Raw genomic sequence first — 25,718 nt, 5'->3', positions numbered from 1 at the left:
ATAAAATGAGAGGTCATTGGCAAGATAAACAGTAAATGTTTGGTAACTTCCAACAAGTTTTATTTCTGGAGCTAATAAATAATAAATAAGCAAGCAAAACCAAAACAGGAGAGCAGAACTCCGCAGAGGTTGAGCTGAGTGGGAGAACAGAAAGGGTCCATCCCTAGTTCTCAGGCGCAGGGGTCAGAGGGCGTGGTGGCAGGCACCCACCAGAGCGGCAGAGGGATACTGGGGGCAGCTGTGTTTTCTCGCAGGTCATGAGAGCCTTTGCACACTTGCCTGCAGCTTGAAATGGCTGGGTCACCTTTGTTGTTGTGTTAGTGTGTGTGTGTGTTACACGCGTGAGGTGCACATGCTCAGCCCCTCCAACCGCCTTTTCTGTTCCCGCACAGAGAACCTCTCGTCCGATTCAGCCCTCTCCAGCCCTAGTGCCCTGAGTTCTCCGGGGCAGGGGATTGAGGGCTTGAACCGCCGGAGGAAGAAGCGCACCAGCATAGAGACCAACATTCGAGTGGCCTTAGAGAAGAGCTTCCTGGAGGTTAGTGGGGGTCCCCTTCTCGCGTGCCGAGGTTGTCGGCGTGGCGTGGGGGCTGCTGGAGGAAAGGACACGCCGATGGGACGAGGATGCCCGCGTCCCCGGAGCCCTCCGTGGGACAGGCGGCCTGAGCGCAGAGGCTCCCAGGGCAAGCGCGGTGGCCTGTCTGGCCGCCTTGTGGCGCCTGTGTGTACCACGGCACTGTGGGGTCAGAGCCCCGAGGGCCTCCCACGTCAGGCTGTTGCTCAGGTAAAGTCAGCAGACTTTTGGCACTTTTTTTGTAGCAAGGAGTACAATCAAAGTTTCCAACACAACTTGGACTCTCATCCCGAGAGGCTTGAGCACAGGGGAAGGAGCACTGAGTCAGGAGTCTGTGGTGTCTGCCACTCGGTGCCCGTGTGTCACTGGCCAGGCCCTGAGTCCTGAGGCTGCGGCCCCTCTTCCTGGGAGACACCTCCTGTCACACCCACAGGCCCAGCCGTCGCCCAGCCGAGGTCGCATGCATCAGGCCCCCAGAAAGCCCTCCGATCCCTGCTGACACAGCAGGCTGTAGAGACCGTTGATTTTAGTCAAGGTCGACAGTCTTTGAAAGGAAGAAATGCAAACATTGAAGAATAACTTATTCGAAGCTAACAGAATGACTAATAAACACGTGTTCATTCATCGGAGGTCTGGTGACGGGGGCCTGACCCAGGAGTTCGGAGGCGGAGTCCAAAGGTGCCTTTCCTTTGCAGAATCAAAAGCCTACCTCGGAGGAGATCACCATGATCGCCGAGCAGCTCAACATGGAGAAGGAGGTGATCCGCGTGTGGTTTTGTAACCGCCGCCAGAAGGAGAAGCGGATCAACCCGCCCAGCAGCAGCGGGACCAGCAGCTCGCCCATCAAGGCGGTTTTCCCCAGCCCGACCTCACTGGTGCGTGGGGGCACGGGGCCGCGCGGGTTCGTTTTCAGTTTACAGGTGACCTGTCCGCTCCACGGAGTCCATCACAGAGTGTGTGGTGCATCTGTCTGTGCCGAAGGGGCGTGTGCACATTCGTGTTTCAGATGCTATCAAAGCAATGAAGCCTCACGCTGTTAAACCAAGAACTCGTCTGTCTTTCCTTTTTCAAGGGAACGATTTCGGTTCTCCCCATTCCACGGCGTTTCCACTGCGCTCTTCTCCAGTGCAGCTTTTCAGGTGGTTCTCGCTGCGGAGGTTCGCTGCTGCGTGTTGCTAGTTGAGAAACTGTTCACGGCCCTTCATTCAGGTTGAGCTCTAAAGCCCAGTGCATTAAACTCACACCCTGTGACGAAGGGACGGCCAGTTCCCGGGTGGCCTTTGTTCAGGAAGAGCTCTGAACTTGTATGAGAATGGTCACCTCGGGTCTTCACTCTCAGACCCGTGGCCTTGCGTTTAGAGCCTCGCTGTTCAGATTCTTAGGGCCATCTTCCTAGACTGAAGGGACACGGGGTGTCCGTGTGACGCCTCTGACCTTTAGGGTGACATGAAGGAGACTGCACACGTCAGACCACGTCCCCAGCAGTGGGGAGACCGAGGGTACGCCCCTGACCCTTCCTTGTGCACTGGCTTTATTTTGTCTGCATGTCGCCCTGCACCGGGAGGCTGTCAAGACGCAGGTCCGCAGTGCCAATGCAGGGGGGCGGAGGGCAGGTGCGGGTGACGGGCAGCCGAGGCGGTGGGGGGCGCGGTGCACAGGCGGCTGAGCAGTGTGTTCGGGACTCGCTTGTCCTGGAATGAGAATGGGGTTTCTTACAACACTGTAGAAGCACTTGATGTTGTTTCAGAGAGATACTGTCAGTATTTAAACATTTGTTTCGTGTTCGTTCCATGTCATCCTTTCATCAAGAACAGAAACAGGACAGTCTTGCCCCCGCCCCCAAGTCAAAACTGAAACAAAACAAGGAGCTGAGATTCGCTGGGCTGGGCTCGTTGCATAGTTTCCTTGTTGAGGTTAAGGTGACAACTGGTGTAGTATTTCTTATTGACTTGGGTTACACCAAAGTCAACGGTGTTAAAACTGAGAGATTTTTAAATCATTTCTTCCTAAAACCTGGGCAAAGCCATGTGCCATCAGGGAAGGGACCTCTCAACATATTGCCAGTTTTTTTTAATGTTTATAGGCAAAGTAAGTTTACAATACAGACTTAAAAAACTGTGAAGTTTTCATTTTTAAATGCTTTTGCATATTTTCGTTTCTGACCTCTAGGTGGCGACCCCACCAAGCCTTGTGACCAGCAGCGCAGCCACCACCCTCGCTGTGAGCCCCGTCCTCCCTCTGACCAGCGCCGCGGTGACCAGCCTCTCCGTCCCAGGTGCGCCGCTGGCTTTGCAGCACTTAGGCAGGTGGTGGCCCGTGAGAGGTGCCGTGAGACTCTGCCGTGACACGGTGCCATGCAGCTCTGAAGGGCTTCTTTTTTTCAAGTTACATGTGAAATCCTGAACTCCAGAAAAATCAGGCGCAGTTAATTTTGTCAGAAATAATACTTTCACATAAAAACCATCTTTTTTGTTCTTTCTCACTGTACTTCGACTTCTGCACTGCTCCTGCAGTTTTCTCTCACAACACCCACTTCTTTTTGGTAACTCCTCTGAGAAGCCCGACTGCAGCCTTTGCATCCAACGCCACATCCGCACCCCCTCCGCCTCCCTGAGGGCGAATCCCACGGCCCTGGCTTCCCCTTGCCTCCTCGCACTGCCCCCTGCGCCCTGGCAGGGCGGCGGCCTCGGAGGGGGGCCCGCGCAGCCCTTGAGCCTTCCTGGGGGCCCCGGAGTGACCTGGCTCCGGTGCCCGGCCATTCCTGCTGCAGGTATTTTTACCTCCCCCAGGAGCTAGTCACTCCTACCCACCAGTGTCATAAATTTATAGTTTATAATTTAGTCTGTCCTTGCCAGTAGTAGACTTTGTGAAAGACCTGGATTTTTTTTTTTAAATCTGTTTCTTGCTTAGTGCCTGACACACTCACCATAAAATAAACAACTTTTTCCCCTTGTGGCCTCCTTTGAAATAGCAGATTTCCCAAATACACTTAAAATTAACAGCGTTGCCCTCAGAAGCTTTTTAAGGAAACGTGATGTAAAGGTGTCCTGCGGTCACTCACCTCTGGTTGGTCATGTGCCGCCGAACCACAGGTGGGATTTTGAATCTGCACTCACGTCTAACTTCATAAAACCTCTTTGGCTCCGTGACCTAATCACGTCATAAAAAGGAAACAAACATTTTTCTGCCGCCATTAAACTTAAGGGTGGACTTCCCTCTCCTTCTCTCTGTCAGGATGGACTCAGACACTCTTGTGCCCCGCAGGTTGGAATGGTACCCCTCTTTGTTTCAGTGTGGAATTGCCCCACATTCATCCAGCAAGCATCCTATCAGCTCCTGTGCCCTTTAGCACGCCCCTGGCACTCTCTGAGTGGGTTCCTTCTCCCCGACACAAGACGCGTGGGCTCCCCTTCACGTTTCTCCAAGAGTCCAAGCTCTTAGTGAGGAAGGGTGCTCCGAGGCCGGGTGTGGGCACCGGACACACCCACCACTGCTTCAGTGGTGCTCCCAGGCCAGCGGTCCCCCCTTCCGTCACCAGGGACCACTTTCGTGGAAGACAGTTTTCCATGGACCTGAGGGCGGGGGTGGTTTCTGGATGATTCTAGCACATTACCCTCAAGTTTACCTCCTGCTGCGTGGCCAGGTTCCTCACAGGCCCAGAGCAGTACCTGTCCTCGGGCCGGGGGGGGGGGGGACCCTGTTTTAGGGCATCTCAGCAGAACTAAGCGTGCACACCCATGCGTGGGTGTGTGTGAGATGCACAGCTGTCTCCACAGGCCCATGTGTTCACCCACACACCCCTATGTCCATTTTCTTCGTCCAGCTGCCCAGCACCCTGCGTGTATTCGTTCTTTCCTGAGCTGTGGTCCTGAAGCGTTTTCGCGGGTCATTGCCATAGCAGCACTGACCAGGGCCGCAGAAAGCGCTGTGCGGGTACTGACCTGGCCGTCTCTGCAGGCACCACCGACGCCTCCGCCAACAGCACAGCGCCAGCGACTGTGATTTCTACTGCCCCCGCAGCCGCCCCCGCCGCCACGCCCCCCTGTCTGAGCCCCTCCCCATCGGCCTCCGCCTCGGCCTCTGAGGCCTCCAGCGCCGGTGAGACCAGCACGACGCAGACTGCCTCCACCCCTCTGCCCTCTGCCCTCGGGACAGGCCAGGTGACCGTGACGGCGGCAGGACTCCAGACAGCCACAGCCACCGCCCTGCCCGGAGCCGCGCAGCTGCCAGCCAATGCCAGCCTCGCCGCCATGGCCGCCGCCGCGGGGCTGAGCCCAGGCCTCATGGCCCCGTCGCAGTTCGCAGCTGGGTAAGGGCTTCACCTCTGCTGCTACGCCCGAGGGGCCCCAGGGCGGGCCGGGCAACTTTGTAGCAGGGTCCTCATCTGGAAGGTCAGAGCACACTCTTCCCACCTTGAGCTCTCGTAGGGGGCTGCTCTGCAGTGGCCTAGGGATGTTGATGTTGCAGACTTGTGTCTGAAAGGGCAGGAGGCACACCTGTATTTCCAGGTGAGACGCCAGGCAGCAGGCACCGGCCTGCCTGGGGGGTGGGGCCGGCGACGGAGCCCAGGCGCCCGCATTGTTGTTGGGAGCCCCCTGCTCAGCTGGCCGCCTCCTGACTCTCCAGGAGGCGAGGAGCTGCCACAACAGGCTCCGCGTTTACAGTGTCGGGCGCCAAGGATGACTCTGCAGATACGTTTTCTTTTCTGGCATTTTCTTTTGTTTTGGAAAAAGAGAATGAGGTGCTGCAAAGAGGGGCCATCGATTGTTTGCTTTGTGTGCCACGTGTCCTAGGGGCGGCAGATGAGCCTCGCCCCTCCTGCTCCCCCAGCCCTCTGGCCGCCCCTCTGGCCCCCTGGGTGCGGCGTGGTGTGCGCTGACAACCCGCCCGCCCCTTTCGCTTGCAGAGGTGCCTTACTCAGCCTCAACCCAGGGACCCTGGGCGGCGCGCTCAGCCCGGCTCTGATGAGCAACAGCACACTGGCGACTATTCAAGGTCAGTATGGCGCTTCTGCGGGAGGTCACTGGGGGAGGCAGAAATGGATGGGTGGACTGACGTGAGGCCCGGGAAGGGGCCCTTGTGAAGCAGCTGTGTGGGGAGCCGGGGGTGACGTCTGCGAGTCCAGAAGGTACACGCTTGTTCGGTGTGTCATAGAAGTGAGGACGTGCATGCCGGGGCTCACTTCCTCCGGTGCATAGAACTGGGGCAGAATTCCCCCTGAGAAGGTTATCTAAGACTCACCCTGGGGTCAGACTGGACCAGGTGAACCCCCCACCCTCGCCTCCACCCTAAGATCCCCTAAGACAGCCCACCCAAGGAGAGGACTTGTTGGGGCCCCAGCTTTTTGGAGCACACTCACCCTTGGGCTGTAATGTGTCCCCACGCCCATGGGCCTTAGCGCATGGCCCAGTCTCGAGCACGTCTGAAGCCCTCACTCGGCCCGTCCTGCAGGGCGCACCTGGTGTGGCGTCTCACTTGCGTCCCCAGCACGTGCGTCGGAACATGGCTCTGGTCTGAGAGACTTGCCGGGTGAATCAGAGGGTTTTCTTCTCGAACTGAAGACGGTTTGTGCTTGAGTGAGAGCTCTTGGGACGAGCAGGGAGCTGTCAGCCCAGGTCGGGGAAGGGCCGCACTGCAGGGACGATGTGCCTGCAGCGCCGTGGAAAACGCGAGCTGGGTGGTGCTGCGCTCTTGGCGAGGCCCGTAGGCTTTTGTGAGTCAGGGGCTCTCCTTGGAATCAGATCCGTGGAAATCCCTGTTCTCTCGCAGTAGCGGTGCACCACAGGGTGGGGAGCAGGACTCTCGGGCAGACCTCGAACCCATCTGTGGCCCTAAGCCTGGGCTCTCAAAGAGCATCCAGACGCACCAGGTCTTGTCACGGTGGACTCTGCGCGTGACGGTGGCCGAGTCAGGGCCGCCCCTCGGTCCCTCTGGCTTTCTTTACACATTACGTGAGAAGTGAACCGAATTTTGACAGCCCAGGGAAGCCTTCCAATCTGCGTGGTTTTATGGGTCCAGGGACTTGGGGGGACTGTGACATAACAAGAGAACTTAATAAATGAAGGCACCGAGTCACTTTAAAGAAAACCCCGCTGACACCATCGTTACAGACAGTCCTTGAGCAGGTCCTCACCGAGACCCACGCCTCGGCCCTGTGTCCCTCCGCCACCTCCTGCCACGCTCCATGCAGAGTGGGGGCCAGTGCTGTGCCTCAGGAAGGGCGAGCTTGGTCACGTGTTACACTCGACCGGTAACATGTAATTTATTTTAAAACTAAAGCCTTTTGAGAGATGGCTTTTTTTCTGTGCGTGAAACCACGAAGTGCTCATGTTTCTGACAGTGCCGGTTGGGCTGAGGAAGGCGAACCAGCGCTCAGAGCTTTACTCACTGGAGCTGGTTTGCATGGAGGTCGTTGGAAGTCAGCCACCTGTGCCGGAAAAGTGACGGGGTTTACCAGGTGCCTCTAGGTGGGCGACATCAGGTGAAGTCCTGTGCCGGCGACGCGGCTCTGATGGGTTAGACAGTCCCCTCGCCTCGACCCCCGTCTAGCTCGGGGTCACTCGACTGGTCAGGCCTTGCAGCTCTTTCAGAACCAAGACAGACCTTCAGCTGGTGACAAGACCGCGCTCTGACTAAGGACAGCGGTCAGCGGGGGGCTGCCCTTTTCCAGCTGGGCTGTGGGGGAGTCCGGTCCATTGGGTGCCTCTCCCGGACAGTATTAACGTTCTGCTTCCGCCTGGTGGGGGTTTGTCCGTAGCTCTTGCTTCTGGTGGCTCTCTTCCAATAACATCACTGGATGCGACTGGGAACCTGGTCTTTGCCAATGCGGGAGGAGCCCCCAACATCGTGACCGCCCCTCTGTTCCTGAACCCCCAGAACCTCTCTCTGCTCACCAGCAACCCCGTCAGCCTGGTCTCCGCCGCCGCAGCCTCTGCGGGGAGCTCTGCGCCTGTTGCCAGCCTTCACGCCGCCTCCACCTCCACCGAGTCCATCCAGAACTCTCTCTTCACAGTGGCCTCTGCCAGCGGGGCCGCGTCCACCACCACCACCGCCTCCAAGGCGCAGTGAGCGGCTGCCGCCCGCCTCTTCCACACGCAGCGCGACCGGGCGCCAGCCGGGCCCCTCTGGCTTCGGAGAGAGGGCGAGGGAAAGAGGAGGAGGAGAGACACCTGCCGGAAGAAGAGGATGGAGGCCCGAAGCGTTTGCCTAATTTTGTAATAAAACACTGTCTTTTCAGGATTGCTTCATGGATCGGAGAACTTTCTAACGAAAAATTAAAAAAAAAAAAAGCAGAAACAAAAAAATCAAAAACAAACAAAAAATAAGTGAAAGGACTACTCACTACTTATCATTTGCAGCAGCCAGGACAGCAGAGAAGGTGGGTTACCATTCCAGTGTAGGAAGGGGTTTTTGTTTGTCTAAGTTCCTTTTTTTCTTTAAAAAAAAATCATTTTTATGGGTCTGTTGTATAGGCCATTAAGTCCTAACAAGGTGTTTATAATAGTATCGATTGCGTTGGGGGTCCCTTTCTTAACTGGTACAACTTAGGCCTGTGTTACTGTATCTCTACTATTACTGTTGTGGTGGTTTCTGTGTGTATATAGTTTGGATGTGTTTGTCTCTCGCTCCTGGATCCTGTGTCAGTGAGCCCCCCCGCTGTGGGGAGGGGCTGTGGGGTCGAGGGGGCTTGTGTTCTCAGCTGCGGAACGTTCTTGCTGGTTTCCTTGCCCCCTATGACTCTTACAGAGGTCCTGGGACGTTATTTTCTTTTGCCACTTATGCAAGAGGCTCGGCATGTGCGGACGCCCCACTGCCCGCGCCCCTGTTGGGTGGTGCCTTTGGAGCACTCTGTGTGGGAAGGGGCTCCTGCTGGACTGTGGCTCTCGGATCTTGAAGGACCCCAGGCCGGGGCCCCGGGTGCACCAGTGCCGCTCCCGCCTCCTGCGGGGCACAGGTGCCGGTGGGACGCGCCCACGGGCAAAGACTACTGCAGACACCTGACCAGGTGGCTCTCCCGACTTCCCGTCTCCTGAGAAGTGCTCCTGCTGTTGCTGTGTGTGTGTCTGTCCCACTGTGTGGAAGGGGTCCGCGCGGACCGCCCTGACCGGCCTGGCCCGGGTGAACGGACGTTCCGAGACTGGGACGTGCCTCCCTCCTCTGTTTTCTGGAGGAGCCCTGCTGGACTGTCCTCCCTTGGTGACTGATCTCCAGGAGGGCTGGTGAGCAGGTCCGAGGTCGCTGCCCCTTCTCCTCTGGCCACAGACTTCCTGTTCCTAGATCTACAAGGCAGCTTGTAGGTCTGTGCCCCTGAGACGGTCCTTGTCCTCTGACGGACTAGGCATGTGCTGGCCGCTGTGGGTCTCAGAGCCTCTGCGGGGCTCTGGGCAGGGACTCCGCATGCCCTGTGGGGGTTGCCGCGGGGCTCGCCTGGGTGGGTCAGTGACGCCCTGTGAGGCGGGTCTAACATCAGTGAGGTTTCTGGGCAGGCAGGGGCGGGGGTGGCGAGCTGGTGGCACCGTTTGCAGGTGTTTCTGGGCTGTGTGACTGAGCCCCAGAAAAGGAAGGGTTCATGCGGCAGGTGAAGAGGGGCGAGGGTGAAGGGGAGTCGGAGCCTTTCCCACCCCTGTCCTGTCCTAAGTGTAGCGTCTGCCCCAGAACCACAGGGTGCGGTCGCCTCTCCGACTCAGGCGAGCCCCGGCCGGCCAGCGTCCAAGGTGCTCGCTGACCTCACCCGTCTGAGCCCGCACTGCCCGAGTTCCAGCCACGGGCTGCGGGCTTGCAGGTCACTCCGTTCAGGTCGCTGGGCCGTGGAGGGGAGAGCGGGGTTCTGGGCACTCGGGTCTCCTTGCCGTGGGGAGGGGCGCGGCAAGCAGTCACGTGTGCGTGTGTGTTTTCTATCGTCCAGGTCGGCAGTGGCTGCAGTTCGAAGGCCAGAAACACTTTGGTCCCCCCTCGGTCTTTTGTTGCTCCGTCTTCCTGTCGTGCTTCGCTAAGCTCACCCCCCCACCCACCCACCCGCAGGCGCCTCCCGGGTCAGCGGCCCGCAGGCTGGGTGACCAGCAGACGTCCACCTGCCTTCTCGACGTGCGGTGTGTTTTATGTTGTGTTTTTTTAACTAAGCTTGAACCAAAGCCAATTTTAGCTGCTGTACTGATGGACTAGTTCATGTCGTGCGGTTCAGACCCATCGAGGAGTTAGATGCTACTGACAATTTCTTTTTCATTGTCCTTATTAATTTTATGTAAAAGTTGCTGCTTCTTTTAATCTTTTATGTTGGTAAATTGTACTATCCTCTGGGCAGACGTGAACTTGAGTTCTCGCTAGTTTAGTTCGTGTGGTGTGTGAACCGAACGACAGTGTCAGTGACACACTTTTCTCCCACGCCCGCTGCCCCCGACGCGGTTCAGCGTGGGCCTCCTCCTGAGCAGTCCGGGCCCGTGGCTGTAGCACTGTCGGCCCTCCCGCCGCTGCCTGTGGGGGGCTCTCTGGAGGGGGGCAGGTGCAGAGGCAGTGTTCAGGGAGGGGGTGCGGGTGCCCCCAATACTGGGTCAGAGGCGATAGCATTAATCTCCCAAAGTGGCTACCAAAGGAAGAATTGAGTCCTGAGGGACTGAAGCCCAAAGGGGCGAGGCCAGGCTCCGTCCTTCCGTCCCCGTGTGGCTCAGAGGGCGCGCCCTCTCCGGACTGTGATTCCCGGCGCCTGCAGCATTCACAGAAATACTCCACTTCAGCCCCCGGGGCAATGGCCTTCTGTCCCTGGCCCTGTCTGTCCCCTCCCGTCAGCTCGGGACAAGGGACCCTGCCAGGGACCCCCCATGAGGACACCCAAGCCTGAAACCAGCTTGGAAACCTGCATTTAAAAGAAGTAAATTCTTAGACAAAGCTAACTGGGTTTTTTCTGTTATTTAAAAACAAGCTGCAAGATGAAAGATGCACTTACACATGCCCGGCTGTCTGTGCGGAACACTAACACAGCTCGCTGCTGGCTGTCAGACTAGAACAGACCCCGCCCCATCCCTAGGTGGCCCTCTGGCCGCGCTGCCCCCGGCTCTGCCTGTCTGTGTCCTTCTCCCTCCGCCTCTCCTGCTGTCACCTCAAGAACAGCTTTCTGCGTGGAATGAACCTCCGAAGCCAGCTGCTCAGACGTAGCATTAGACTCCTCGTGGAAGAGTCTGGAAATTAAGGGGGGCATCTGACCAAAAAGAGGTGTCGGTCTGAGTTTTTGTGCTTCTGGGAGGAAGGGCCAGATGGGCCGTTGCAGCTCAGCACACCTGTCTCCTGGCTTCCCCCTGTCAGTGCCAGTTTTGCTTCACCCCTGGGACTGGTTAGCGCGTTAAACCAAAGACTAAATCTGGTGCGTGCGTCGTGGCCCTGCGCTGGCCCGTGGGGATGGGCCCTCCCTGGGGAGTGGCGAGTGGCCTGGCCACCCCGGCTGCTCACAGCAGTGCGCTCGGTCACGAACCGCAGTCCTGCCTCGGACAGGTCTGAGTGGAGCCAGGCTCCTGGCTGCGGGAGTGAGCCCACGCTGTTGGAGTGGGCGCCATGTGCGGGTCCCGTGCACACTCCCTGTGCTTGCTTCACGAGGAGGCTCGGTCCTGACCCCACTGACGCAGCTCGTCATCAGAGCACGGCCGAGGGCCCCGCTGCTGTCCGTGGGGTCGCACCCGTGTGCGCCATGGCAGCGCTCTCGAGACCGCAGTCTTTCTTTAGAGGGAAGATGGGGCTGATGTAAAAACTTTAGTAAGATTATCTTGCTGGTTGGTTCTACATAATTCATTGTTGGGGGGAAGAAGCACAATTATACCTCTTTTAAAAAATACTATTTTGCCCTATTTTCCTTCATTCATTTGTGAAGGCAGAGAGAACCTGGTCTGTATTACCCAGAAGCACAGATATTTGCTTGACACGATATTTAAATTCAACCCAATCTTTAACATTAAATTTTCTATTTAAGTTGCTGGGAAAGCTGGCTTACATTTGCAAATATGGGACATTAGTATAGACTTCCAGAGTTATACATGTTGATAGTAAGCATGGCAATTAGTGTGTGATAACCACGTGGCCTAGTCACAGTCCAGAGTTGTCCCCAAGCCACGGCCCCTCGCAGAACTTTCCTCACCAGGTGGACAGTGGAGCACTGGGCCAGGAAGACGGGGGAGGAGGGCAGGCAGGCAAAAGTGGGGGCCTCGGGCGCCGGGAGGGGGGAGGGGCTGCAGAAGAGACTCCCTCGGTGGCGAGAGGGCCTGGCCGGCACTTTCCATTCGGTCGGCTCCAGAGCAGGTGCCCCTCCAGCCGCATTAATAGAGCTGAGAGGGTTACAGACCAAAGGTCCGAATTTTAGGGTTACTCCAGTGAGAAAGGACGGTCAATCTGATTGTAACCGTTATGGGTTCACTTTTGTGTGTGTGTGTGTGAAAAGCATTCACTGTGTGACGTTCAAAGCCCTGGCCATTTGAAGTCATTTCCGTCTTTAAGACATTCTGAGGACAACACTTAATGAAATGGCCCATCTTCCTTAGTGCTCACCTTACTTTTGAGAAGGAAAACAAGCCCTCCTCGGCCCTTCAGGAGGCGCTCGGACCGGCCTTGCAGAGGTGGCACTCACCAGGCACTGGGCAGAGGCGGGGGCCCGGCCCGCTCACCCTTCTCTTTACCCGAAGATGCTGCGGGGGGCACCCCAGGCTTCCTGGGCAGCTGTTTGAAACGGTTCTGCCCACGGGCAGGGCTGTCTCTGAGCTGCCTGCTTCACACCCAGACCCCCATGTGCGAGCTGCGCTGCTCACTGCCCTCAGGGCCTCCTGCCCTTGGCCTCAGCCAGACTCAGGAGCCCATGAGGAGCAAGGCGGGGCCTGGAGTCTGGTCTCTCCTCCCTTCTCCCTTCTCTCTTGGAATGGCAGCACCCTAGTCCATGAGGGTGACACTGAAGGGTAGCAGTGAGCCCTGGCACCTCCGTGAAATACCTCAGCACAGGTTAGCATTGTTGCAGAACTGGTTTAAACTCAAAAACAGATAGAAGAAAGAACTTTCTAAGGAGTGGGGGTAACTGTAGCTGTAGCACTTAGGTGACTCGTGTGTGTTCTGACTGACGCTGTGTGTGTCGGGTCCTGTTTGTAGGCAACAGCGCGTGGGGTTCGGGGGGCGGGGGGCCAGGTGACCACGTGTGGAGGGAAACTGCCGCCCGTGGAGTCTGTTTTCCTGTGTCTGACTTGCCGAAGGGGGCGATGCCGCCCCTCTGACTGGGTGGAGGGGCCGCTGGCCTCGCTGTGGTCTGATCTGCGGGGCCACCCGCGGGTTCAGGCACCCCTTGGGCATCAGTGCCCGCAGACTGGCCCTGCCAGCCTCTCCTAAGGGCTCTCACCCGCCCCCCAGTAGCGGATGCGAGGGCAGAGACGCACACGTGCGAGTGGCTGCAAGTGCCCCTTTAAACTAGGAGAGGAGCGGACGGCGCGTGGGGCTGGGCGGCAGGAGTGGAGCGGGCTCTTCTTGCCCCACGTCACGTCGGATGTTGTGCCAGCAGCCGATGTTGTGTCCTTCATCCCACTCTGCTGGTCTGAGGGGCAGGCGGGGCTGCCCAGGGCCGCCGTGAGGTTATTGGGGTTGTGGGAAATCGCGGGGGTGGGGGAGGGCGGAATTCTTCATTCCCCTGCATCTAACGTTTGCAGGGCCAGGGCAGCCAGTTTGAGTTCAGGCAGCTTTTCGAGGCACTGTCTCTGTTCTGTTGCTTGTAGAAGGTGAGCATTTTCAAGAGCAGGGTGACCTGGGGAGCCACGAGGCTGTCCTTGGCTGTCCTGGGTGTTGCTCCAGGGCATCCTGCCAGCCGAGCTCCGGGAGTGGAGGAGCTAGTGGTCCCGGGCGCCGCTGCTGGGACCCAGACAGGGAGAGGGGGCAAGAAATGTATCGCTCTTTTAATACTCGTGCAAGACTGTGAGGCTGTCGAACTTTACCAGAGCTTTTCTGATGGGCCTGTTCGGTTGCCACGTGGAAGGGTGTCTGCGCTGTGTGACTTCCCAGACCTCTGGGCAGGCCGTGGGGCGTGGGAGATGGAGGCACTTGACACGGGGCTGAGAGGAAACCAGCGTGCTCAGTGGGTGCCACTTGGGTTGCAGAATGAGACCCCCCAGGACCCGGAGAAGGTGCACACCCTCTGTGACCCTCCGGGTCCCGGGGTCTGCCCACCCTGCACAGGGCTCCACCACCTGCACCACCGTCTGGCTCAGACGTGCGACCCTCTCAGATGGTTCAGACCGCAAACCTAGGTCCCCTCGAAGAAACATCGAGGTCTGCTGCGAAGTCCCCCCGGGACTCCTTTGTCACTTGTGTGTTGCAGTGCTTGGTGGGCCACGTCCACTCCGAGCACAGCTGAGGGACCCTAAGTTTAGACTGTGCGCCCTGAAGCCTGCAGGCAGGTGGCTGGCCACGGCACTGCTCCTGGTGAGGTGTTCAGGCGCTTCTGCACAGCTGGGGCCTCGGAGGGACAGGACCCTGTGCTGCCCGGGGCCCCCCCCATCTCTGTGGGAGCCATGTGGCAGGAAAATCAATGCACTTTCAGAGGGTGATGGTTTTGTTAGTGAGGGACAGACCTGCCCCATTCTGAGCCGCACGGGCCCGTGTGGGGTGTGCCTTGCCCCCTGCGCTGCGAACTTGAGACCCACCGCCTCTGCGACGTGGCCTTTCTGCAGCCTGCACCGTCGGCCCCGGGGCTCGGTTGGGGGGGACAGACGGACTTGCAGCCCCTTACCTCTGGGGAGCAGGCCTGTGTGCACCCTCGCCCTCCTTGGAGATGCCACTTCCCCCATCTGTCCCCTCCTCCTAGGTGGCGGCCAAGGCTGGGCGAGTGAGCGCAGGCCTCTCCCCACTGCAGCCCAGGGCCGCCGTAAACCTCACTCCAACTGTGACTGAGTAGCTCGCTTTGAGTGTCTCTAAACCCCACAGAGTTGCCAAGCCTGCCCTCCCTCCCAGAACCCTGCCGGGCTCTGGCCCGTAGCACCAGGGGCCTGTGGCCTGGGCTGGGACCTCCGACACCTCCGAATGCCGCTGCTGGAAAGCTGGTGCGAACTGAGGGCAGATTGCAATCTTCCGTTCCTCTGTGTTGCAAGGGGTCTGCACAGGTCTACACTTGCAGCCCCCACCGCCTTTGGGGGCTGCCGGCTGCGCCCCCTCTCCGACCGCTGGCCACACGCCAGCTCCCACCCTTGCCTACCCATTCTGCTACGTTTCAGGACCTGGGGGGGGACAGCACCAAAGAGGCCCCTTGGCACCGACTGCTGCACACCTCTCACTGTCGGTCCTGTGACGTGACCAAAAGAGATCCAGATGTTTAAGTTGTCCTCGTTGTCGTCGTTATAAGTTGACAATCTCGCGTCCCACGGCTCCTGGGAGCTGCGCCCCACCCCCAGCCACCCTCCCTTTGAATGTAGCTCAGCCTCAGCCCCACTCCGCGTCGGAGGGCGCCGCCGGTCTTTGCGTCGCAGCCGCCCTTCGCCAGGGAGGGCGGTTTCTTTGTTTGGTTTTGTTTTGTTTTTTAAATTTCCAGCCAAAACCAAAGATTTCTTAATGATTGTATAAACTCAAAACAAACAAAAAAAAACCAAAGAGAAGGGCAGTCTTCGGTGCCGACCTGGTCTGTGGCGCCCTGGCTTGCAGCGCAGCGGGGCTGGCAGGCGGCTGCCCTCCCCATCTGGTTTGCAGGTGCGCACTCGGCCCCGGCCGACTGGTGACCGCGCCGTGGAGCAGACTGGCATTTCAGCAGACAAACCCGCCACGTAGCCGTCCACCCACAGCCGCCATGGCCGCAGCAGGGCCTGGCCTGGGACGGGCAGGGCGGGCCCCCACGGCCCAGGGCTCCCCGGAGTGGGGGGTGGGCTGGAGACTCTGGCGCAGGCCTGGCTGCTCTGCCGGGTGCTAACCTCTGGGCCCTGGAGCCTTCCGTCCCTGTCCTTCCCCCGGGGACACTTGGAGGCAGCCCCTCCCCGGGTGTGAGAGTGTGCGGGCAAACTGCCGAGCTGTCACCCTGACGTAGCCGGTCCCTTGTCTGCACTGCGCGACTATGCATCGTCGGCACGGCCTTCTGTGCTGGGTAGATGCCTGCGGCTTTTTACCGGGGGGCGGGGGGTGCAAGCAGAGGGGCTTTTTACACAGACCTTTTTACTCTCGGTTGATTGGGGGGGTTGGTTCTAGGGTCCTACAAGCTCTATCCCAAAGCAGAATCCAGATGTTGATGAGCAACGTCAGCCTGACGCAGATACCAAAGATGACTCCGTCCCGCAGAACCTCAGACTCGCGTGTCCCGTGCGCGTGCCCAGCACTCGCGTCGCTCGTCTGACCTCAGCAATTCCAAAGCTTAGATGTATATTTTGGTATATTCCTGGGATATTAAAAAATGTCGCTTAACTCGTCATTTGTTTAGTGTACAGTCATAGCATGGAGGTAACTGAACTGTCCTATCCTAGTAGTTTGAAATAATAGTATTTTTGTATGTTTGGGGTGTGTCTCTGTGCATTAACATAACAGTTCTCACTGCCTGGGTGTCCACAGTAACGGAGACAATGGAAGCCTCTGAGTGTACATGCTGTTCAGTAATAAACGTCCTCGTTCAACCCGAGTGCCGATTCGCTGATTCCCGCTCCCAGCTGGGGCTTTGTTCTGTTGTAAAGACACAGTGATTGTGTTTTTCTGAAGCTGTTTTCTTTCTTTCTGCCTTTAAATGACTTCCCCACCTTTTTCTTTTCTTGCTTTGTTTTGTACATGTTGGTTCAGGGGTACTTCCCCAGTGTCGTCAGGGGAAGGGCACAGGGCGGGGTTGGCCCCCAAGGCCTCCCAGAGCTTCTGGTTTCATGTACTTGACTTGACAATGTGAGTTGGAGTTCCCTTGTGTGGAGACTCCCGACGCGGTGGAAACGGTTCTTCCCAGCACTGTCCGGCGGCTGTCACGAGGCAGTGGCGGTCCCAGGGTCCTGGACTGGGAGTCCTTCCACGTCTCCTCAAAGTGACTTTGCTGTCCGGGTGGCCGTCCTACGGCCCCTCACTGCGGCCCCACCACACCCCAGTAGCTATTCCCCCACCAGAGGAAGATTTGATAAAAACCAGCTGGTAACTTGGAGTCAGGGGCTTCATTATCTGGGTCCCAGGAAACACAAGCAGCTTCTCATTTGGGGGCATTCACTGACCCCTCCCTAGGCCTGAGGAGTCGGGGGGGTGGGTAGGGTATGAGTGGTGCTGTCTCCTTAAAAGTCCCCTTCCTGTGACCCCCCCTCCCCAGGCTGCCTGCGGGGCTGCAGGCTCGGGAGAGGCTGTGAAGGTGGCGGTGAGTGGTAGGAAAGCCTAGGTTCTGTGCAGGTGTGTTTGTCTGCTGTAATTTTTATAGATACGAAACCCGACTGTAACTGTGCAGTTCGTTTCTGTTGTACAACACCATTAAACCGTTTTCCAAGTGTTTCCACGTTGTCCTGAGTTTCCTTGACAGTCTCGGGTCCAGACCTGGGTGCTGCACACCCCGCTCCCCCCAGCCTGAGTGCCGGGGCGCAGGAGCCACCAGTAGGGGGCTTTTCAGACCCTAGTGCTCGCTGCCAACAGACAGCAGGCCCCTGATGGACCCCACGAGGGGGCTCTCCAAAGACCCCTTTTCCCTGGGAACTTGGCCACAGAACTGACAGTGAACTCGACTGCCGTGTCACTGTTTCTGCTGCCCGAGCAGAGCCCTCCTGCTGGATTGGCTCCGTGCGCGGTTGTCTCCAGACTGCTGTGGACCACAGGGCAGGGGGACTGCGTCCTCACGCGACTCATCACGGGGGGACACTGCTGTGGCCGCCGCTCTCTCACCAGCGCCTGCTGGACGTGGCGTACACACTCCTCGAGTTAGGGGGCGGCTGTTGGCCGCCGGGCTCTACGGGAGGGCGCTGGGGTCCTCTTCCTCTACCCAACCTTCTCCAGCCCCACTTCCTGTATTTACAGCTTGTGGTTAAGTGGGTGATATTATTCCCTTAAAACTGCTCCAAGTTTTCGACAGGAATCCTGTTTGGTAGAGACGCCGGTGTACTCACCAGGGTGACGAGGACTTTGGAAGGCAAAGCCCACTGGCCTCACCCTCAGGAGGCAGGAAACAGGGCCAGTGCGATTCTGGGGTCCCATCGCTCTTCCTGGAAGGTGGGCGTGTCCTGACCCACGTGCAGTGGCCTGTGGACCCGGCGACTTGCCCACCAGAAAGGAGTTCTTTTGCTGCTGTCTTTTCTCTCCAGCTGCAAGGGCCCCTCTCACCTTGGCGCTGGGGCTCCGTCTGTCAGCATGTCACTCAGTCCCCTCCCAGGGTGCCTGTCTGTGGTCGTCCTGCATGCAGCACCCCCTCCTGGCCCTGCCCCCCTCCCCTTGCCTCCAAATTCTTGACACAGTGGGTCCAACTCCCTTATTATGTCAAGCAAGCCACACCGGCCGCCCAGCTCAGCAGACCTGCAAACCAGCGTGCGGCTGAGGCTTCCTCGCCTGACCTGCGGACGGGCCCCCTGCTGCCTTTGAAAGCCCGTGAGTAGAGGACCCAGCACAGCCCAGGGGCACAGCTCAGGGGCGCTGCCCTGGGGAGCTTGAGTGGGTGAAGCGCAACTGAGGTCTTCCTGCCCCCTGGAGGTCGCCCCCACTCCAGCCTCCCGGCTCCTCTGCACCCCCTGGCAGCGGCTCTTGCCCGCCTGCCCCCGGGGGTCCTGATGCTGCTGAGGGTGCTGTGTCCTTTCAGAGGATGGGGCTGAGACCGGACAAAATGTTAGTTAAGTCCCTAACCCTGTGACGATTCCTGACACTTCTCTCTCCTTCCCGGTGGCTCGCCAGGTGCTGGGACAGAGGAGCTGCCGGGAAGGGTGACGTGTGCCTGGCCGCGGCGCACGTCATTCTGGTTGGGGTCCCAGACGCTGGACCGCTGACAGCCCGGACCAGCTACTTCTTTGAACAAGTGAAGGCTCAGATCCCAAAGCCTCTACCGAGCACCAGCCGGTGGGCTGACGAGTTAGGCCTGATCCGCAGCCGCCGCCACCAGAGGAAGGGCCGCCTGCTGTTGGTGAGGGGAACCTACCTCCTGCCCTCTCTCCTCTGCCCTCCCAGGTCCCTGGGGCCTGAGGTTTGTGCTGTGTCATCAGTGCTGTCCCCACGTCCCCGACACCCTCTGAGGGCAGTGCTGCGCAGCCCCCTGGGCTTGTCTCACACCCCACAGCCGGCGCCACGCTGCGCCCTGCCCACAGGCCGTCTGACCCCCATGCTGGTGGCAGACCTGTTCCCCGGGAACTGCCGAAATAAACTTGACCTAAAGCAGTGATTTCACCAAAGCATTTATTAGGCAAAGAGGCAGCTTTAGCAAACCGGCGTAAGTTCAACCTGGCCAAGCAGAAGGGTGTCCATCTGGGCCCCTGTCCTCCAGGGTCTCTGTGGGCCCAAGTGGTGTGGACTCTTCCCTGCAGGCCTGCACGGTGATGGGTGCGCCCTGAACTCAGTGTGACGGGCACCAGTGCCCAGGACGCACATGGCCTCGGCCCTGCCATGGCCTCCCCGCCCGGTCACGCTCGGTGCCGGCGTGGGGTTTTACACTAGTTCACTCCTGGCAGGCTCCCCGTGAAGGCAGACGGGTGAGTTCCTCCTTCAGCCCCAGGGCGTCTGGCCCCAGACCACGGTGTGGGAGGGGCGCCGGCTGAGGGGGGCTCCAGAGCCTTCCCACTGCCGGCCCAGCCCCTTGGCCAGACCTTTGCAGGAGGAGGCTGCCCCTGGCCCCATTACGAGCTATCAAGCAGGGTTGGGGGATGGACGGCTGATAACAGAAGCCAAATTTACAGCAGCGTAAATGGACAGCACAGTTAGGACTGTTCGGTGGGGGTGCATGTGCAGGGCTTTACCAAAACGCTTGGCTGGGGGCAGTGCCCCCCCTCCCCCCCCCCACCCCCAGGCAGGAGCCACAGTCCCCGGACAAGACTGAGGACCCCTGGGCTCCCGGAGGACCGGCCACCGCCCAGGGACGCTCTCCCTCACGGCGCACCAGGCAAAGTCCTGTGAGCGAAGGGCTGGGAGTGGAAGGGACCAAACGGTCACGGCGCGAAGCGTCCTGCTCCGGGAGTGGAAGACTTCAGTGGTGAGGGCTGCGAGCCAGGTCGGAAACGGTTTGTCCTGGGCCTCACAATCTCCGTGTCTGCAGGGCTGGCCTGGGAGCGTGCGCCCAGCCGCTAGCGAGGCGGCAGTGCCTGCATGTGGAGGGCGTCGTAGGTGTCCTTGGTGGCCGAGCTGAGCCCCTGGGGACAGGAAGTCAGAAAAGACAGTGGGCTGGAGGCTGTCAGGGCACAAGACCACTGGGCCAACAGGAAGTGTCCACACATTTCCAGAGGCCCAGGGACCAGCCCCTCGTTTCCGGGGCGGGGGACAGTGGTGTCCCCACTGGGCATGGCGGAGGGCAGCTCCTCTCCTGCTGAACCCCCACTTTGCTCTGCAGTGCTGTGCCCAGGCAGCCCCTGCCGCCTCTTCCCAGGCCACGCCAACACAGCTCCATCCGCCAGGCCACGGGCAGGCTTGTCTCAGCCACGTCCCGGGGCCCCTGTGACATCACGGTGACTGGGGCCAGCCTGCCAGGTTGGAGTCAGTGAGGGGACCCAGCTGGGACCTGGCCAGGGCAGCCAGCTGTAGAGGAGACCCCTGGGGTGATGTTTGCCTAGGCATCTCCCCTGATTTGCATAAACCAGCCACCTCGCTGTGGCACTTCCTTGTCAAACTCATTACTGGTCCTGATTTTCTCCCTTCAGCCTCCCCGCCCATCCTGCCATCCTCAGAGGTCTGAGGCTCCGAGGTGGAGCAGCTGCACGGGCCGGGTGGTGGCCGGGGGCCGCATGGCACAGCCCCAGGTAGTGGCTGCTTGGCCCCCACCGCTCGCCCTGACCAGTTGTTAGCAAGAGCATGTGGGAGCCTGGCCACGCCCTGGCTGGGTGGCGCCAGCAGGGAAGGAGGTGCCGGCGGACCTCGAGGCGTGCAGGTGGGCCCTTACCTGGTAGAGGCCGTCATGCCCCTTGCCTCGGCGGCGCTGGTTCTGCGGGGGAGATGAGAAAGGGGGCGGGTCAGGCTGTCGGCTGTGGCTTCTGCTCTCTCGAGGGCACCGGTCAGGCCTGGACCTCTGCAGAGGGAGGGAGGGACCAGGCTCCACCGCGCCCAGGTTTCCTCTGCCCACTCAGATCCACGCGGACACCCGGTTCCGGGGGTCCAGGCCACGCTGCCTGCCACTGGAATACACAGGTCTCCGCACAGCCTCGTGGGTCCTGGCTGGTCACCGAAGCTGCCAGGAGCAGCAGCTCCATGGGGTCACAAGCCCCAACCACAGAGTCTGTCCCAACTCTAGGTCCTCTGTGACCTGGGCCTCCAGTGCCACAGGCCCCCCCATGTCAGTAGTGACAGACCTGCGCTGCCGGGACCAGGCTCAGGCCCCTGGCATCGGGGCCTAGTTCTGAATCCTCCAGGGCTCTGGCGCCTCAGTGGTGTCCTTCGAGTGCCGGGTGGGGAGGAGCGAGTTAACCTTCGCCCCCGTGGTCACCATGAGGCTTCAGCAGGCGGTGTGGGTGGGCGGGGAGAGCCAGGAGGCTCCCCATGGAGCACACCCCCGCCCCCCAGGGTTGGCGAGGGAGCGGCACCCACCTCGGGTTTCATCCCGATCTCACTGTAGGCCTCAGCCATCTTCTCCCGCTGCAGCGCCTGGAGGGGGGAGCGTGGGACACGGGTCCCCCACTGCGGCAGACTTGGGGCCCCTCCCACACCAGGCCTCTCGGTTCCTGAGTTGGGGGGTCCTTATTCACTTGTCTGCCAAGAGCCAGCTCCCACCCACTCTCTCTTCCTCAGCCCTCGGGTGGGGCTCTGGCTGCCAGCCCTTTGCCCGGAGCTGAGCAGCCCAGGAGGGCGAGACATGGGGTTCCAGCCATGGAACAGGGGTGGTGGGCAGCTCGGGGCTCAGTGGGCCCCGGAATCATGCATTTGAGCCAGTTGTCAACCAGCTGCAGAGGTGCAGGGGCACCTCTCCCCAGGCCCCCGCCAGGCCCCTGCTTTGTGGCAGACCCAGAGTGACGTCTGTAAACAGCGTCAGGCCCACTGGGGTGGGAAGGTCGGCCTCCCTTTGAAGGGCGTGAAGGGCCACACGGGGAATGGGAGCCCCCGGAGGGCCCACCCAGCCTGACCTGCAGGTCCTGCCCCCACGGCCCCCAGGACCTGCAGCATGAGCTGGGGCCGAGGGACAGGAGGCCTGGGGGTGACAGGAGGGGACCCTCCCGCAGCCCCACTCACGTTGTAGACGCCTTCGTGTGGGTTCTTCCTCCTCTGCCGGCAGAGACAGGCAAGGGTCAGGTGTGGGGCTGTCACGGTGGGGGCAGCCGCCCCACCCGCCCCCACCCACCCCCACCCTGCCCTCTGTGGGCCCCTCACAGTCCCCTGCACAGCCATGCCGGGACAGACTGGGTGTCCGCTGCAGCCCGTCGGTCCCCCGGCCAACACACTGGCCCTTGTAGCACAAGCTTACAAGTGAGGCTTTCGCTGAAGGGGAAGAGCACCAAGCACCCCCACTGGGAGCACGGCCAGCCTCTGTTCAGCAGGACCCACAACCCGTCCAGCCCCACCCGCTCACCCCTCCCGGTCCAGGTAAGGAGAGAAGGTTTGGGGGGTTGGGGGGCGGGGTGTCAAGGAGATGGAGGGGGTCCCCCCATTTTCTACAACAACAGCACACCCTGCACAGAGCTCAGATGGGGGGTGCTGGGGGGACATCAGGGTCCCTGCTGGTGTCAGGCAGGGTGATCCTGGCCTCGTCCAGCTGCTGCCCTGGCATAGGAGGGGGACAGAGCTGCCCGGTGGTGACCGCACTCTCAGGGACCTAGCACCCAGCACCCCTTCCCAGGTGGCTCTCTTGGTCTGTCCCCCTAGGGCAGATGGTGCCACTGGGAGCACATCTCAGGGGCCCGAGGGGCAGAGAGGAGCAGTCAGGGTCTCGGGGAGCTTGGGCAAGGGGGCGGTGCAGCTCCCCCACCCCCAGCATGCATGCGCATGCGCGAACTGGTGCAGACCCGGGGGCGGGGCCAGCTCTCCCGGCCCGGCCCCTTGCAGGCAGGGTCTGGGGCAGTGACTGTGTGCTAGTGGCTCTGAAGGGTCCTCCCGCCAGGCCCTGCCCCTCCCACCCCCACGCACACACTGGCACAGGCAGAAAGAAGAAAGTCCTACCTGCTTTCCTCCCATCTCAGGGTCCCGGCCGCGTCTCTTATCCAGCACGTCATACTCCTCTTTCCGCCCCAGGTTGAGCTCCTGAAACAGGAACGTGTGGGCGGGGTGGGGGGTACCTGGGGGGGGGACCCTGGGGGCTCTCAGAGAGAGCAGCAGGGACTGGGGGTAACAGTAACTGGTCCCTCGGGTCCCAGCATCTCAGAGAACCCCTCGGAGTCATGTTACCACGGGTCGGGGCAGTGGTCCATTTGACTGCACGGGGTCCGCCGCAGGGGAGGAGCCCGCCAGCCCGGCCCTGTGAGCATCCACACCGCGCAGAGCGGGCCTTTCCAGCACCCGGTCCCGAGAGCCTGTTGGCCTCTTAGCTCCCGCCGACGCAGGTGTGTTACTGCCCGGGTTTTCCGGGGTTCAGTGGAGGACGCCCCTTCTCCCTGCCGGCCATGCCCTGCCCAAGGCCCCCGCATCCCCGCTGGCTGCGAGACCAAGCAGACTCACATTGTAGAGCTGACCTGGGCCCTGGCCCTGTGCCTGTACCACGGTGTCCGTACTCTGGCTGAACTGGAAGAGAGGGGACAGCACAGTGTGAGTGCCCCAGTGGGGCCACCACCTTGCTCTGCCGCCTGGTGGCCCGGTGTGAGCCCCACCCCACACAGGGACACCGGCAGCACCGCGCTGGTCCTGGCAGACTTCAGGCGACCCCACGCAGTTCTGTATCCCCAGTTCTGTGTCCCGCAGAATATTCCCAGGCCCTTTCTCCCAGCACCTTGGAGGACAGCCCCACCGTGGCCCTGTGGCTGCACAAGGTCCCACTCCTGTGCTGCCCGAGTCCCGCCTGGTGCTGGCGGAGGGTCCTGAGGACCAGCGCAGGGCGCACCCGAGCCGCCCCTTTCCCGCTCCCCGCCCAGCCGGAGATTGCCGGGCCCTGCAGGTCGGAGCCGGGGCCCACCCGAGGGACCTGGGACCTGGGGCGGCTCCTTCAGACATTAGAGAAAGTCCACACAACTCTGCTTTTCCAATGAAACAGCCAAGTCTCAACTCCCAGACAGCCTGGGTTGAGGCGCTGCAGCGACAACAGGGCCGGAACCTCCTTCCCCGCCAGGCCTCCCTCGTCCTCCACCCGAGCCCCCGCCCCTCCAGAAACCCAGGCCCGGTGAGGCTCCACGGAAACCCAGCTGGGGCCAGACTTCCCACTTCCTGCCAGGGACTTGCGTGGGCAGACGGACAGTGGACTTGGGGAGAGACGGAAGTACAAGGCCGTTTCCTTCCAGCAGCACCTGCCTCCCCCCACCGAGACCTTGGTGTCGCATGTCAATGCTCCTCACTAAGCTGGCCAGTACAGGGTCCCCAGTCTACCCAATGTGCCCCCTGGGCCGGTCCCTGCTCGGCCCACGGTACAAGCCATAGGTACAACCCACGCTCGAGACTTTGCAAGACCGTGGCCCCTCTGAACACCCACCGAGGGAGGCCCACGCCCGCCCCCAGAGTCAGGGGCGCCCACCTGTGCTCTCAGGAACAGGGCAGTGATGATGATGCCGTAGACGAAGAGGATCCCGTCCAACAGGTAGCAGAGTCTGGGGTCCAGCAAGCCGAAGCTCTGTGCGTCTGTGCCAAGAGAAGAGACCCGTTAGCCAGGCCCCGGTGACAGGCCGTGTCCCCAGCCCCTCTCTGACCCCAACCCCCTTCTCACCCTCTTGGACCAGCTTCTGAGGAAACCTCACCTGTCCCTGTAGCACCGTGACACCTGGCAGGGCCACAGAGCCAGGGGGAGAGGAAATGGGGGGTGGGGGACAAGGGAGGCTGTCCCCGTGCTCAGGACAGCTGCCTGGGCGCCACGGGGGCAGCTGTGCCCAAGCCCCACATGCACCATGAACTCTGGAAGCCTCTGCGTCCCCTCAGTGTAGGGGTGTGGCTCCCTGAGGCCCCCCCCACAGGGACAGGACGGGACTGAAGGTCGGACGAGGTCATTCCAGCCTCTGTCCTCACTGGAACTTCGAGGGTCTGGGTGCCTCTCCTCCCTCCCCTCCCTGACTCCGGCGTCCACGGTGCCAGGGACCAGGTAGCCCGCCCTCAACCCCCAGGGCTGCCCAGGTCAGTGGGGTCTGTGCTGCTCCCCTCCCAGGCCGAGCGGTCTCATGAGCAGCAGAGCAAGGAACCCTTGGGGGCCCTCCCCACCCAGACCTCTGGCCTTCTGCTCTCGGTGGTCGTTCCAGGCCTCAGCCCCGCACCATGCGCCAGGATGCACCTGTTCTCCCCGACCACTGCCTCTGAGCCCTCGCACGCGCTGTTCCCTCTGCACAGTCTCTTCCTTTCCGCCCCTGCACCCCCTCCATCCGGGGACCAACCGCGGCGGCCACACAGAGCCGCTCAGAGGCTCCTCCGCAAGATCCCGCATCAACCCTCGTGCGGCTGCGAGAGAGTGGGTTTGGTTGGCCCCGACGGCTGGGGAAGGGGCCACCGTGGGCGTTCAGGTTAAAGAAAAGTTAGATTGTATGTGCAAGCTCACGGAACTGTGAGTGAGGGGGCGCGGACTGGAGCCTAGACGGTCCTTCCTCCTGGGGACCTGTGCGGCGACTCACCCCGCACCACCCGGCGCAGCGTCTGGTCGTCTCCCACCCTCCGCCTGGTGTTTCAGGCGCGTGGGTGCCAGGTGCGCCCCAGCTGCGGTTGGTCCTGAGGCCGAGGCGCCCTCTGGTGGCCGCTGTGGGAGTGGCTACTATGCCCTGGAGCGCCGCCGACTTATCCCTCCCGATGACGATTTGGGGCAAGTTATTCACCCTCTTCAGCGGCTTCTCGTGTTAAACACGGTGGAAGCAGTAACATTTCCTCCGTGTTCACTCTGTGCCAGATCCCACTTTAATGCAGTCACTGGTGAGACCCCCGCAGCAGCACCCCACGGGGACTGAGCCCCAGAGAACTTCAGGGTGCCCAGCAGCGCACACAG

The 25,718-nt window shown here is 60.6% G+C and overlaps 2 protein-coding genes across 18 annotated transcripts in view; one reads left to right on the top strand and one right to left on the bottom strand.

Annotated features, from left to right (window-relative positions):
* POU2F1 (POU class 2 homeobox 1) overlaps nt 1-17,008 on the top strand; it is a 107,822-nt gene extending 90,814 nt beyond the window's left edge. For 13 of the 17 annotated variants that reach the window (XM_053659316.1, XM_053659325.1, XM_053659324.1 and 10 more), the window contains 6 exons: nt 393-538; nt 1,270-1,449; nt 2,744-2,849; nt 4,532-4,883; nt 5,481-5,569; nt 7,451-10,192. In XM_053659316.1, the coding sequence (XP_053515291.1) occupies nt 393-538; nt 1,270-1,449; nt 2,744-2,849; nt 4,532-4,883; nt 5,481-5,569; nt 7,451-7,899 (1,322 nt within the window). In that variant the 3' untranslated portion in view covers nt 7,900-10,192. Of the gene's footprint in view, nt 1-392; nt 539-1,269; nt 1,450-2,743; nt 2,850-4,531; nt 4,888-5,480; nt 5,570-7,331; nt 10,193-15,751 lie in introns of those variants that run through there. The other 4 variants (XM_037167496.2, XM_037167490.2, XM_037167502.2 and 1 more) reach the window with 3 other exon arrangements.
* A 2,488-nt stretch (nt 17,009-19,496) lies between these two features.
* On the bottom strand, nt 19,497-23,805 carry LOC128626549 (uncharacterized). The gene is made up of 6 exons (XM_053659327.1): nt 23,273-23,805; nt 22,778-22,858; nt 21,854-21,886; nt 21,215-21,271; nt 20,574-20,615; nt 19,497-19,830 (listed from the first exon to the last, which is right to left on the bottom strand). Exons 1-6 carry the CDS (start codon nt 23,759-23,761, stop codon nt 19,765-19,767), a joined length of 768 nt encoding a protein of 255 aa, XP_053515302.1. The 5' UTR covers nt 23,762-23,805; the 3' UTR covers nt 19,497-19,764.
* Between the last annotated feature and the right edge of the window lie 1,913 nt (nt 23,806-25,718).

This window comes from Artibeus jamaicensis, unplaced genomic scaffold, assembly GCF_021234435.1.
Source record: "Artibeus jamaicensis isolate MK-2021 breed Jamaican fruit bat unplaced genomic scaffold, CSHL_Jam_final scaffold_625, whole genome shotgun sequence".
NCBI lineage: Eukaryota > Metazoa > Chordata > Mammalia > Chiroptera > Phyllostomidae > Artibeus > Artibeus jamaicensis.
Note: the sequence above shows the minus strand (reverse complement) of the source record. Positions and strands in the feature narration are given on the sequence as shown.

What these genes read in the sequence shown, in the direction of transcription:
- LOC128626549 (XM_053659327.1), bottom strand. Translation starts at nt 23,761, where the DNA reads ATGTCTGAAGGAGCCGCCCCAGGTCCCAGGTCCCTCGGGTGGGCCCCG. An exon ending in GCCCAGGTCAGCTCTACAAT is followed by an intron (nt 22,859 to 23,272) that starts GTGAGTCTGCTT and finishes TTCCTGTTTCAG; the next exon opens with GAGCTCAACCTGGGGCGGAA. An exon ending in CTGAGATGGGAGGAAAGCAG is followed by an intron (nt 21,887 to 22,777) that starts GTAGGACTTTCT and finishes CTCTGCCGGCAG; the next exon opens with AGGAGGAAGAACCCACACGA.